Genomic DNA, 11162 nt, shown 5'->3' with positions numbered 1-11162 from the left:
TTAATTTTATTTTTATACATCATCATTCGATTTAACCCAAGAATTGATTTAAATTTAATTAGTCCTGATTTTAAATATATCTGATTTTTATTAATAACTTAAGACTGTCAAGACAACTTTAAGTCATACCAGGTAATATGTTGCATTATAATTGATAATCCCACTACCACCACCTATTAGTGGGGCAGTGATAAATAAATTAATAGGAATTGAATTGATTTTATGGAATCTTGGAAAGAATTTTGAAATAATATAATATAAATCAAAGGAAAAAAAAAGAACTAAAATATGTTTTTTATTTTGTGTTTCCACCACCTGCTTGTAATGAATCAATGCACAATAAAACCACTGAGAATAAATAAACCTGTAATTGTTTTAGGACAACAGGTCGTTGGACTAGTATTATCCAGAATCACCACCAACAGTGCTAACTCCCATTGAAGAGAAGAAGCTCCATACGGATACACAATTTTCATCACCTGAACATGGAGAAAGAAAAAGTTTGAGATAACCGCATTCCGGATATTTATTTAGAAATCGTAAAAATTACTGGAATACTTGAGTTTCGAATGATACGTGACCGAAAGGGTAATGTTCAGGGACTGTGATATTGGAGTAAATGTACAACATTTGTGCTCATGTCAAGAAAATATATTGATTCAGGTGTCTGGGGTTTGAAGTATGGGAAATTTTGTTGCATTCGACACTATACAAATCCAGGTTGCAAATTTAATTAAAAATATGTTCATTGCTGATTAAATATGTATCTGATGAAGTCTGAAGTTGAAAGATAATAATTTGCAGGAGTTAGTCTCAAATTAATACCAGTCGGATTCATAATTTCTTGAGAATCATCCACGTCCAGAGCTCCAAATCGCCTGTGTCCTGATGCTGTAGCTGCCATCGGAAGAATGGGGTGGAAAGAGAAGCCACTAATTGTGTCTGGGATACAAATTGAATGGCAAGATAAGACACTCATTACAAATATGCATATCTACGTAGAAATGGGGGAGACTACCTGGTGCGGCTTGAAAGCTAGATACCCACTGCCCTGTCTGAAGATCATATATATGCACAAGACCATCCTGGCAAAAGGAATTAAAAAGCACGAAAATTAAATTTAAGTGTTGAATGGACCAGCTAGAGAACAGGTAAAAGCTACATTGATACCTGACCGCCTGTTCCAAGATGTCGACCAAGAGGTTCTATATCAAACTGAATCTTTTGATTGGTACTTTCAGTTGATCGGTAAAGCCTAACCGACAGGGTTATGAAATGTGTAAAACATCAAACATTTGCAGTTAATAATTCCAGATATTCCGTTACATTTAAAGAGCTTGGATTTAGTTAGTATTTCGTGAAGAAAATGCCGTGGAAGGTTTTTTAACTGAAACTTTTTGCCGAGGGTGATTGATATTTGTCCTTGTTAATCTTATTACAACTTGGTTATAGAAAACTTACTTGTATACAACATCAACAGTTTTGCGAATGTCCCAGCACATTACATAAGGATCCTGCATAGTAATTGAGAAGAAATGTGAAGTTTCCATTACAAAACAGACAAGAAACTATTACTATATTGATATCTATTGGTGAATCAAGGGAAGCACACCAGCCCCCTTGGTGCCTATGAATGGAAAATTACATTTACCTTTCAAAAAATGATTCTCATTCTGTTTCATCATTGCTATTGCGTATGTAGTCCTACTATTTTGAGACATGCACATGTAAATTTTAAATCCCTATCGAATGGCACCAACAAGATATAATAAATAAAATAATCAGACTCAACAAAAGTTTCCTTAGCTCAATTAACACATATTTTTCATCCTTTATTCCTTATCTATTCATGTAACACCATATACAAATGTCATCCTGTACTCGCACTAAACATCTCCTAAGAAATGAAAATGGAACATACACAGAGACAATGGATGCCACTGTCAAAGCAAAACATAAATAAGAGGTATATTTGCATGTCTATTTATTTCAACGTTACTTTCCGTTACTCCTCCAGCACATTATAACCTGTGAACTATAATTGATGCAAATCAACATAAAAACGTAGCAAGCAACAGACCAAAGGGAGAATTGGGTCACGAAGTTCAACCTTTCTTCCCCCGGTATACAGATAGTTCCCATCTTTTGAAAACAGAACCTGCGAGGCGCAGCACTTCTTGAATTGAAAATGACTTTTAAATATTTGAAAGCTTAATCGGAAGAAATGACAAACCACCTAACTTACATGTGTAACCCCACCTTCTTGTCCATGCAGCACATATAGCAATTCCATATTATCATCTCTATATATAGCCGTAGTTTGACTGTAGGAACCGGCCGCTAGCATTCCAGAATAAGCAGGAGAAAAGGCAATTGACGATATAATGCCTGGCCAAACGAAAGAGCAATCTTATAAAAGCATACCAACACTCGTTACTTCAATAAGCAAAACTACAACCTTTGTCACTACCGAATGGGAAGGAGCATTAATTCTACACAGGCTAGATTACTGACTGTTGTATAAAGAAAAATCAATTCCAACCAAGGAGTAAAGAAGCTGGTTCAGATTCAAAAATAGCCACTTCACAAAACAAAATATATTCAAATGAAAACAAATTACTGAAAACTTGTTTAACTTGAAAAGGACAAACTCAATAACATATGGAATGGAGGGCAGGTGGAGTATCACATACAGACAACTGTGTGTGTGAAAATTTTACTAAGTCTGCAATCTCAAAAACTTACCTGGCTGCCCTTCTTTGTTTCCAAGAACAGTTGAATGCTGATCAAAATCTCTACCAGGCCGATGAACATCAAATATTCTGATAGTTTTGTTATATCCCGCATATATCCTGAAATTTGTGAAAAGCATTCATGCAGCAGTAAAACACAGAACTCCTTGTAATGAAAACCATAAGAAATTATGGAGCATCATGAGTCAATCAAAATGATAACTTTTAAATCAAACAAAGATGGCACGTCAAATATGAAGCAACGAAAATAAAAAATGCTCACACTCCAGAGAAGAACAAGGAACCTCAAAAAAGTTAAAAGCCCAAGAGAACGTTTATGCAAGATTCTTGAGAAGCCGAAGGAGGATATAATACAAAAAAAAGGGTGAAAGTGCACATCCATGATCAGAGAATTATTTGCTGGAAGGTGCGCTCACTAAATGGCAATGATTTTTAGATCATGCCGTGTTATGCAATCATGGTGGGCAATAGAACTAGACTAGAAACAAAATGCAGCCATTACCCATCAGAATATGATTACAAAAATCAATCAATCATTCATAGCAAAACAAATCTAGGAAAGAAAAAGATGTTAAAAAGCAATTGATCGACTGGTGTGTGACTCCAATTGTTTAAGTAAGAACTCACTTTACTTTTTTTAAAAAAAGTAAGTACTTACTTAGTTCCAGCAGGGTTAAAGCCAATCGAAAAGGCAGCAGTAATCTCGTCCATAGCATCATAGGCACGATATGTGCAACGTAACTGACAACTCAGCAGAGAACCCTTGTTAATGATGGAAAACAATAAGGCAAGATGGGTACATGAAAGCCAAGTTAAGAACTACATATCGAAATTATCATCTTACAAACATGAATTATTATCGACGACTTCTTAAATACAAAATAGCAACTCTTTAGTTAAGCTTTCTCACAATCAATCAATCTCTAATTAATAATGCATACTGGTAATGCAGCACCTGTCCAGAATTAGCATCCCAAAGATGAATAGGATGATCTCGAGTAGTCGTTGCATATACACATAAATCTGGATCTGAGAGAACCACAATGATATAAATAAATTCTAATTGCAAGACTTATAACAATATCAACAAATAAAATCATGTCATGAATTTTACTTGAGGCAGTCATATGAGGGTACCAGCAATAGTCATAGACTGATTCTCCCTCAGTTATAACAAGGTTGGCTGCATAAGAATCTGCAAGCGAACAGGACGCTTTCAGTAGAATTTGTCAACAAAAAAAAATATGGTGATGAGTCGCTGTCATTGACGATACCACCTAGCTTTAAAAGATAAATTCATCTATAAAAGTGTTGCAATCTTACATCAGTGGCATAAGAGATCATCAGTGTGCAACTTAAATTTTAAATCCCTTCTCACCCGATAGACTAGCTTTTGGAGTTGGAGTTCTATTCTTTCAAAATAAACATAAAGAATGGGTTATCTCAGACATGGCCATCATTAGGTAAATCTCACAATGTGACTGGTGTTAAGGTTTAATTAAGATACATTTGCCAAAATTAGCTTCAGGAGCTAGCTTATGGCAATATCATATTCCTACATGATCTCCATAATGAACTGTGAAATGATACTTTTAGTCTATATGAACTAATATTTTGTGTCATGTTATTTCTCAAATGGGTAAAAAACTGACTAATTTCTATCGATAACATTGGGTTATGTATAACCAAAAGCAATAAAAATATGAACTTGTTTCAAACAAACACAAGTGCGGCATATCTGAAATTTCTCAAGATCAAGAGAAGTTAGTAACCCGCGTCAGTAACTGAAGCTGAAGTATTTACATGACTGCCACTGTCATCGTAAGGCCTAAAACATAAAAAATAAAAATAAAAAATAAAAGCATAACAAAACCCCTTATCAGAACTACCCTACTAACCAAATTTCAAATAAAAGAAAACAAGTTTAAATGAACTACTATTTTGTGTTATGTTTTATGTTAAATGGGTAAAAACCGGCTAATTTCTATCAACAACATTAGATTATGCGGACCAAAATCAATAAAAATTTGAACTTGTTTCAAAACAAACACAAGTGCGACATATCTAAAATTTCTTAAGATCAAGATAAGTGAGGAACCTGCATCAGTAACTGAAGCTGAAGTATTTACAGGATTGCCGCTATCATCGTAAGGCCTGAAACATAAAGAAGCATGACAAAACTGCCGATCAGAACTACCCTACTAACCAAATTTCAAATATCAAATAAAAGAAAAGGAAAGAAACAGACTTGATAAACCGGGAAAAAGAACAATAGATCGACGAACTTCACTTAATTGATATTGTAGACTTACAAGGTGAAAACATGAAGAGTATTGTCGTCAGCACATGTTAGAAAGCAAGAACCATCTGGCGACCTATTGACAGGAAAAAAAACCCAAAAATTGCAGTTGAAAAAGTTCGTGATGGTTCAAAATTCAGATTTTCGAAGTTCGAGATAAAATAGATCAGAAACTTGGGGAAAAAAATATGACCATTTGACACCCTTGAGAAAGTTGTTCGCATTCGATGGCAAGGGCAAGTTTCTGAACTGCTGGAAGAAATGGTAGGTTCTGTATGGAGGGACGTCGTAATGAACCGCTGGCCAGGAATAGGAGCCGTCCAATGTAGTTTCGGTGACTTCGCTATCCACATTGTGAGGCGGCTGATCCGCTGCTTCATCTTCCATACTTGTGCTTCCGAAGTCTCAAGTGCGGAACTCAACTGCACAAAATGATTAGTGATTGATTATAATCTTTATAAGCTCGCTGAGTGGTAAAGCAATAACACCATTTCTGTGTTGAATTTGAGATTAGCATTAATGTATATACATAAGAATATTCATGTCCCGTTTAACACAGCACAAGACTGAACAAAGATGATAAATGCGGTAGATGCAACACAACCCTCAAACTTTCCGTTGTTCACTGCTCTATCCTCTATCTTTCCGGTGAGGAAGGAAGAGAGAGATCGATGGATGTAAGCACGGGTTGAGTGTTGACTACAAAATTCGAATCCTCGAGAAAATATGAAAAATAAATAAAGGCGACGAAATTTACAGCTTCAAAGCCTGGTTTTCGTTCCAAATTGACCTACGAACGTCCTACGAGAAATTCGAGGGGTGGTGTCCGGATGAAAATGAAAGAAAAAAGAAGGGGTTTTTGAAGGTTTCTTGGCCCTACTGTTTCGGTGAAGATTTATTTCTGCTTCTACGCTTCTCCACCGGTTACGAGTGCCGCTAGCGATCGCACTAATGCGGAGGACGGCGGCGGAGGCCGCAGATTTCTGTGGCAGCGCAAATGCTTTGTTTCCTTTTTTAACAAAAAAAAATAGTACTATTAATTTTTGTTTTGTTTGGGCTAATAAATGGGCTCTAAACAATACATATAAGGCCCAAAAAGGTGATAAAAGAACCCTCAAAATTCTACAATTTGTGATCCATTTCAATTCTATTTTATACCTTACGAAATGAAGAGCACATAAATATTCTATATTTATATTTACATATTGAAGCTATGATTACGTAGAGTAAATATTTATCGTTTAATCGAAAGTTTAACTGATGATAATAATACAACTCAGATCATTAAAATTGTACGACAGCTTAAATATCACATTTCAATAGTTTTTCTTGAATATGTTGGCTCTAATTTGTGTGGTAGAGATTACTATAATTGGATCAGTGGTCGATTTCTAGGTTTCGTCGAATTTATTTCTCTCTCTCTTTTTATAATACTGTATTTTACATATACATACGATTGAGTTCTCGATGTGAAAACACAGAGTAGAGGAGCTTTATACCTCATTCTCTCACTTGTAATATCTTTCAGATTTTCCCCAAAATAATATCAAGAATATATATATCCAAAAAAACACACAATAATTCATGTGAGACTATCGAGCAAATATTAAGATAAAAGTGAAAAATATAATTATTTTTAGACCCCTTATCAATTAAATTTAAAAACTGAGAGCGGACAATCACACTCGTCCCCCTTGGCTCTGTCACTGGACTGATCAATTTTGTGATACGGATCTCCAACAAAACTTAACTTATGAAAAGTATTATTTTTTATGTCAGTATTATTACTTTTCATTGTATGTATGGACTGGAGTGATCGACATCTATGAGATCATCTAACAAAAAACATACTAAAATTTTTTAAAACAAAATGAGGTAATCAAAATTTAAACAAAGAAATATTAAATGATATGAGTAACTTGGGAATCAAATCAAAGCGTTAGTAACTTTATAATTAAAGCTGGAAATCAAACTAATTCCACTTTGATGAATCATTGGAGTAGTTGCCTACATTTAATAATTTCGATGTTAATGCTGACCAAATTCCACTATTTTCTTGTATATATACAATCTTTTGATGCCACAAATCAACAATTTTCATATATTTAATTTATTTATTATTTGTCGAGTGGGTAACTCACTCTTTGTTCTAAAATATAATCCTTTAAACATTTTGTGATGCCTTTTATTTCAATTATTTGTGTGGTTTACGTAGAGTTAAATTTGTGTGGTATCATCTTAATTGTCAATTATATATATTATCTTATTAAAGTAGAAACATTTTATTAATTGTTTTTTAATTAATTGATTAAACTTGAGATGAAATTACGATTATATCTTAACTTAATTCCGAACAAAACCAAAATTATTAAGCAAATTAGACATTTTATATATTCTCCTTTTTTTTTAGTCATTAGATGATTTATTATTTATTAAAAATAACATTCGTTTTGATTCCTTTTGTTGTTTTTTTATTTATGAAAATTCCACTCAGCTTTGTAAATATTAAAATTGATGTATTTATAGCGTTTTTGTGATTATTTGTTTACGAAAATGTTATATTTTTTCATTTTTTTAATTTTATCAAGATTTTTTGCTTTCGTTAAAAAACTCAAATTGTACAAATACGCAATGTGTACATAACATTACTAGTATATATATGTTGCGTGCACGAGAGTACGGGTGTGTGTATGTGTGTATATGTGTGTGTGTGTGTGTGTATATATATATATATATATATATATATATATATATATATATATATTCTAGTACTAGTGGTTCATAATTAATTTATAAGATAAGAGCACTAATTAAGATTCCATATGACCTGGCTGCTAGAGTGAAAGACCACAAAGTGCGTGCTTTGCCTTGATTTTTTGTCTTCGTATTTTTGCAATTTATTAAAAATGTTTTGCATCTTTATTTTCTAATCAATTTTTGATATAGACAAAAACTTGTGTAAGACGGGTCTCACGGTTCGTATTTTGTGAGACATATATCTTATTTGGGTCATCCATGAAAAATATTACTTTTTTATGCTAAGAGTAATATTTTTTATTGTGAATATCGGTAGGGTTGACCCGTCTCACAGATGGAGATTCGTGAGACCATCTTACAAAAGACCTACTTTTTGATATATTGTGTATTTTAAACCTCTAGCAAGTTTAAATAATTTTTTTTTAAAAAAAAATATTTATCTGAAATAAGCAAGCATTAACTTACCTATAATTAAGTAGCTCTGCACACACAAATATATATTGTACAATTCATCCCAATAGATCAGTCTTTTGGGATGGGAGCATCAAACGACCAATTTTACATCTGGATAGATATACACCAAGATGCATGTTAAAATCAAGCCATAAACAAATGGGAGATAATAGGCTGCTTTGTAACATCTTTATTATTTTCTACATAAGATAATCATTAATCACACGACCAACTATATAAAAGTTGTTCAAGATATTTTCAGAAAAATTTAAAAGTGGTGTGAAGAAATTTAAAGCTAGCTAGATTTATTAATTCGAAACATATTATTTTGTAACAAATTGTAAAGTTTGATTTTAATTAATAAACATTCAATTTACCCACATGGGAAAAAGATTTCAATAATAAAAAAATTAAAAGGAAAGTTTTCATGTATATTTTTTTGAGTAGGTCTCTTGTGAAACGGTCTCACGAATCTTTATCTGTGAGACGGGTCAATCCTACTGATATTTACAATAAAAAGTAATACTTTTTCATGGATGAACCAAATAAGAGATCCGTCTCACAAAATACGATATGTGAAACCGTCTCACAAAAGTTTTTGTTTTTCTTTTTTTTCTTCTAAAAAAGTGATCATGAATTTCAAATTATGAATAGGAAAAATTGTAAAAGGCGAAAAACCTAACCACATTACGTTAGAGCACTAACCTTTTTGGTCATGCTTTTGTAGTGCAATATGATGTGAATGTCAATTTCAAGAATCATTCTTAGCTTTGGATGATCAATGGGTTTTTGTCCATTTGCATTGATTTTGGATTTTGATTTTATGGTATAAAATCAACACAATCTTGATTTTCTTTCTGAAAATTTCAAGTCTTCAAAAAACAAAAAAAATTGGAAGAAATTTTGGGAACAAATATAAGATCCCAACCCAAATTATGGATTAATTGGTTTAAAAGAGACGATACATGTATCGAATGTATTTCTCTAAAAGCAATATTCGACTTTTAAAAAAAAATGATTAAAACTTATATATATATTATAGTAACTTGATTTTAAAAAAATTCAAGTGGGATTACTTGGTCTATAATTATTATTTTGAATAATTCTCTAATAAGATTAGATTAATTGAATGATCAGAATTTAAGGACATGATTTCTTCAAAGAACAAACCAAATATATGTACATATACATATATATATGTACATGGTATGGCTTAAATTCTTTATTTGTGCCTCCGCCGTGTATATGGACATCAGCAGCCACCGGCTAAATCAAAGGCACGGCAATTCTCGAAGGCTTAGGCTGCTGCAGCGGCGGCTTTTGCACCTCAACAATGATTTCTCCCCGTCTCGGAGGGTCGCGTGGACATGGCATCGCAACGAATTTGGGAACATTATCACCTGGCATTAGTATTACTTGTGGGACCTGATTATATCGCTTCAAACTCAGAAATAATAATAACCATCCGTTGAAAGCGAAAGCGCGATATTTCTGATAAATTTTGTTTTATGTCAAGTAGTCGAATTTCAAGTTTAGTTTCCTATACTTGTTGATATGTACTGAGTTGACATGATACCAACAAACGGCATCGATTATCCAATGGAAAAAAAAAATGATTAAAATTACAAAAATATTAAAAGGTGGAGGAGCCATTTTTGAAGATGTAAAGAGTCAAAATAGCTAACAGATAATCATGCTGGACAATTGTTGAAATATTTCCTATTCTAAAAACTTATATCACACAGAAAATTTTAAAATTGAGAACAAATCGATTGATTTTATTTAATTTTTAAAAAATATATATAATTAGTAAATTTACTCACGTCAAATTTTATGGATTTATCCTAATTTTCAACAACAAAAAAATAGTATGAGAAAAACTAGTTTTACGGAACAAAGATTGATTGGATTGGATTGGATTGGATTGGATGCCAACAGCTAATAATTTATAATTGTTACTTTAATGTGATCGATTGATCATGATTATATAGTCGCATATTTAAATGTACATAAGTGAGTAAAATTGTGTACCATGTTGGGGTCTTTGGGCTTGGAGTTGGAGTGGCTAATTAGATCGCCATTAGCCTCCAAATCGCCGGCGCGAGTCGTGAGAGAACGTCGGATCTTGTCCCAATGGTAGCAGCACGAGAATACACCACTGAGGCTGAATATGACCAACAATAGTAAGGCCATACCGAGCGGAAACCCGATTGTGGGTCGAGACGAAGCCGTATCGTGAGAATCCAAAGCAGCAACATGATATGAACTCTCCATTGGAATTATCTCTTGGTTTGTATGTTTTGACCTTTCCCCACATTTAAAGTGTCAAGAAAGAAATATATTCTAAGAAAGTTTCAGTTGTGGAGTAGGCGAATTGGGTTGAATGGTTTTGGTTTGGGGAAGAGAGGGAATTTGGAATGGTGGGGATTTATAAAATAGAGGGAACTTTTTTTTTTTTACATTATTTATGTTTCATTTATTATTATTATTATTATTATTTTATATATATATATATATTTAACTTTTATTCTGATGGGGTACGTGTAAAGTGGAGACTGGGTGTCCTTGACTTGGTACGGAGTGCTTGGCTTTATTGGTGGAAAAAGGTTAAAGTTTTTTATTAAAGTGAGATTATCAAATTGGCGAGTTGAAATTTATCATGGAATCTTTATACATATACTTGATATATGTAAATGTTTGTTTTAGGAATTTGGGCAGTAATAATTATAGATATTTGGATACCAATAAGTTTACAGATAATCGGTGGTTTAGGTGATCAATTAATTCTGAGATAAAATATATACAAATCAAGTATTTTACACGAAAAAACTATAATGTTGACACAAAAATCAATCACTATGAAAAGCAGGACATTGCATGGAGTTGAACTGTATTTCCAG

At 32.9% G+C, this 11162-nt stretch overlaps 2 protein-coding genes across 5 annotated transcripts; both read right to left on the bottom strand.

The window, feature by feature from the left end:
• Window positions 1–231: 231 nt before the first annotated feature.
• On the bottom strand, window positions 232–6057 carry LOC142530895 (uncharacterized). Of its 4 annotated transcripts, none has more exons than XM_075636804.1 (15): window positions 5933–6057; window positions 5246–5474; window positions 5066–5128; window positions 4852–4907; window positions 3868–3948; window positions 3709–3782; window positions 3412–3494; window positions 2746–2852; window positions 2246–2388; window positions 2111–2158; window positions 1462–1514; window positions 1171–1255; window positions 1019–1085; window positions 826–942; window positions 232–479 (listed from the first exon to the last, which is right to left on the bottom strand). In XM_075636804.1, the coding sequence occupies exons 2-15, from the start codon at window positions 5437–5439 to the stop codon at window positions 403–405; spliced, it is 1248 nt and encodes a 415-aa protein (XP_075492919.1). In that variant the 5' UTR covers window positions 5440–5474; window positions 5933–6057; the 3' UTR covers window positions 232–402. The 4 variants fall into 4 exon arrangements, with proteins under 4 accessions (XP_075492919.1, XP_075492917.1, XP_075492918.1 ...); XM_075636802.1 differs by having other exon boundaries at window positions 5582–6051; XM_075636803.1 differs by having other exon boundaries at window positions 5657–6051.
• Window positions 6058–9349: 3292 nt separating this feature from the next.
• Window positions 9350–10710, bottom strand: LOC142531246 (uncharacterized protein At5g65660-like). The gene is made up of 2 exons (XM_075637341.1): window positions 10294–10710; window positions 9350–9687 (listed from the first exon to the last, which is right to left on the bottom strand). Exons 1-2 carry the CDS (start codon window positions 10534–10536, stop codon window positions 9529–9531), a joined length of 402 nt encoding a protein of 133 aa, XP_075493456.1. The 5' UTR covers window positions 10537–10710; the 3' UTR covers window positions 9350–9528.
• Window positions 10711–11162: the final 452 nt, after the last annotated feature.

Source organism: Primulina tabacum, chromosome 17, assembly GCF_025594145.1.
Source record: "Primulina tabacum isolate GXHZ01 chromosome 17, ASM2559414v2, whole genome shotgun sequence".
NCBI lineage: Eukaryota > Viridiplantae > Streptophyta > Magnoliopsida > Lamiales > Gesneriaceae > Primulina > Primulina tabacum.
The sequence above is the reverse complement of the archived record's forward strand: the minus strand, read 5'-3'. Positions and strand labels throughout refer to the sequence as shown.

What these genes read in the sequence shown, in the direction of transcription:
- LOC142530895 (XM_075636804.1), bottom strand. Translation starts at nt 5,439, where the DNA reads ATGGAAGATGAAGCAGCGGATCAGCCGCCTCACAATGTGGATAGCGAA. An exon ending in TTTCTCAAGGGTGTCAAATG is followed by an intron (nt 5,129 to 5,245) that starts GTCATATTTTTT and finishes TCCTGTCAATAG; the next exon opens with GTCGCCAGATGGTTCTTGCT. An exon ending in AGCTTCAGTTACTGATGCAG is followed by an intron (nt 3,949 to 4,851) that starts GTTCCTCACTTA and finishes GTTCGCTTGCAG; the next exon opens with ATTCTTATGCAGCCAACCTT.
- LOC142531246 (XM_075637341.1), bottom strand. Translation starts at nt 10,536, where the DNA reads ATGGAGAGTTCATATCATGTTGCTGCTTTGGATTCTCACGATACGGCT. An exon ending in AGCCCAAAGACCCCAACATG is followed by an intron (nt 9,688 to 10,293) that starts GTACACAATTTT and finishes CGATATAATCAG; the next exon opens with GTCCCACAAGTAATACTAAT.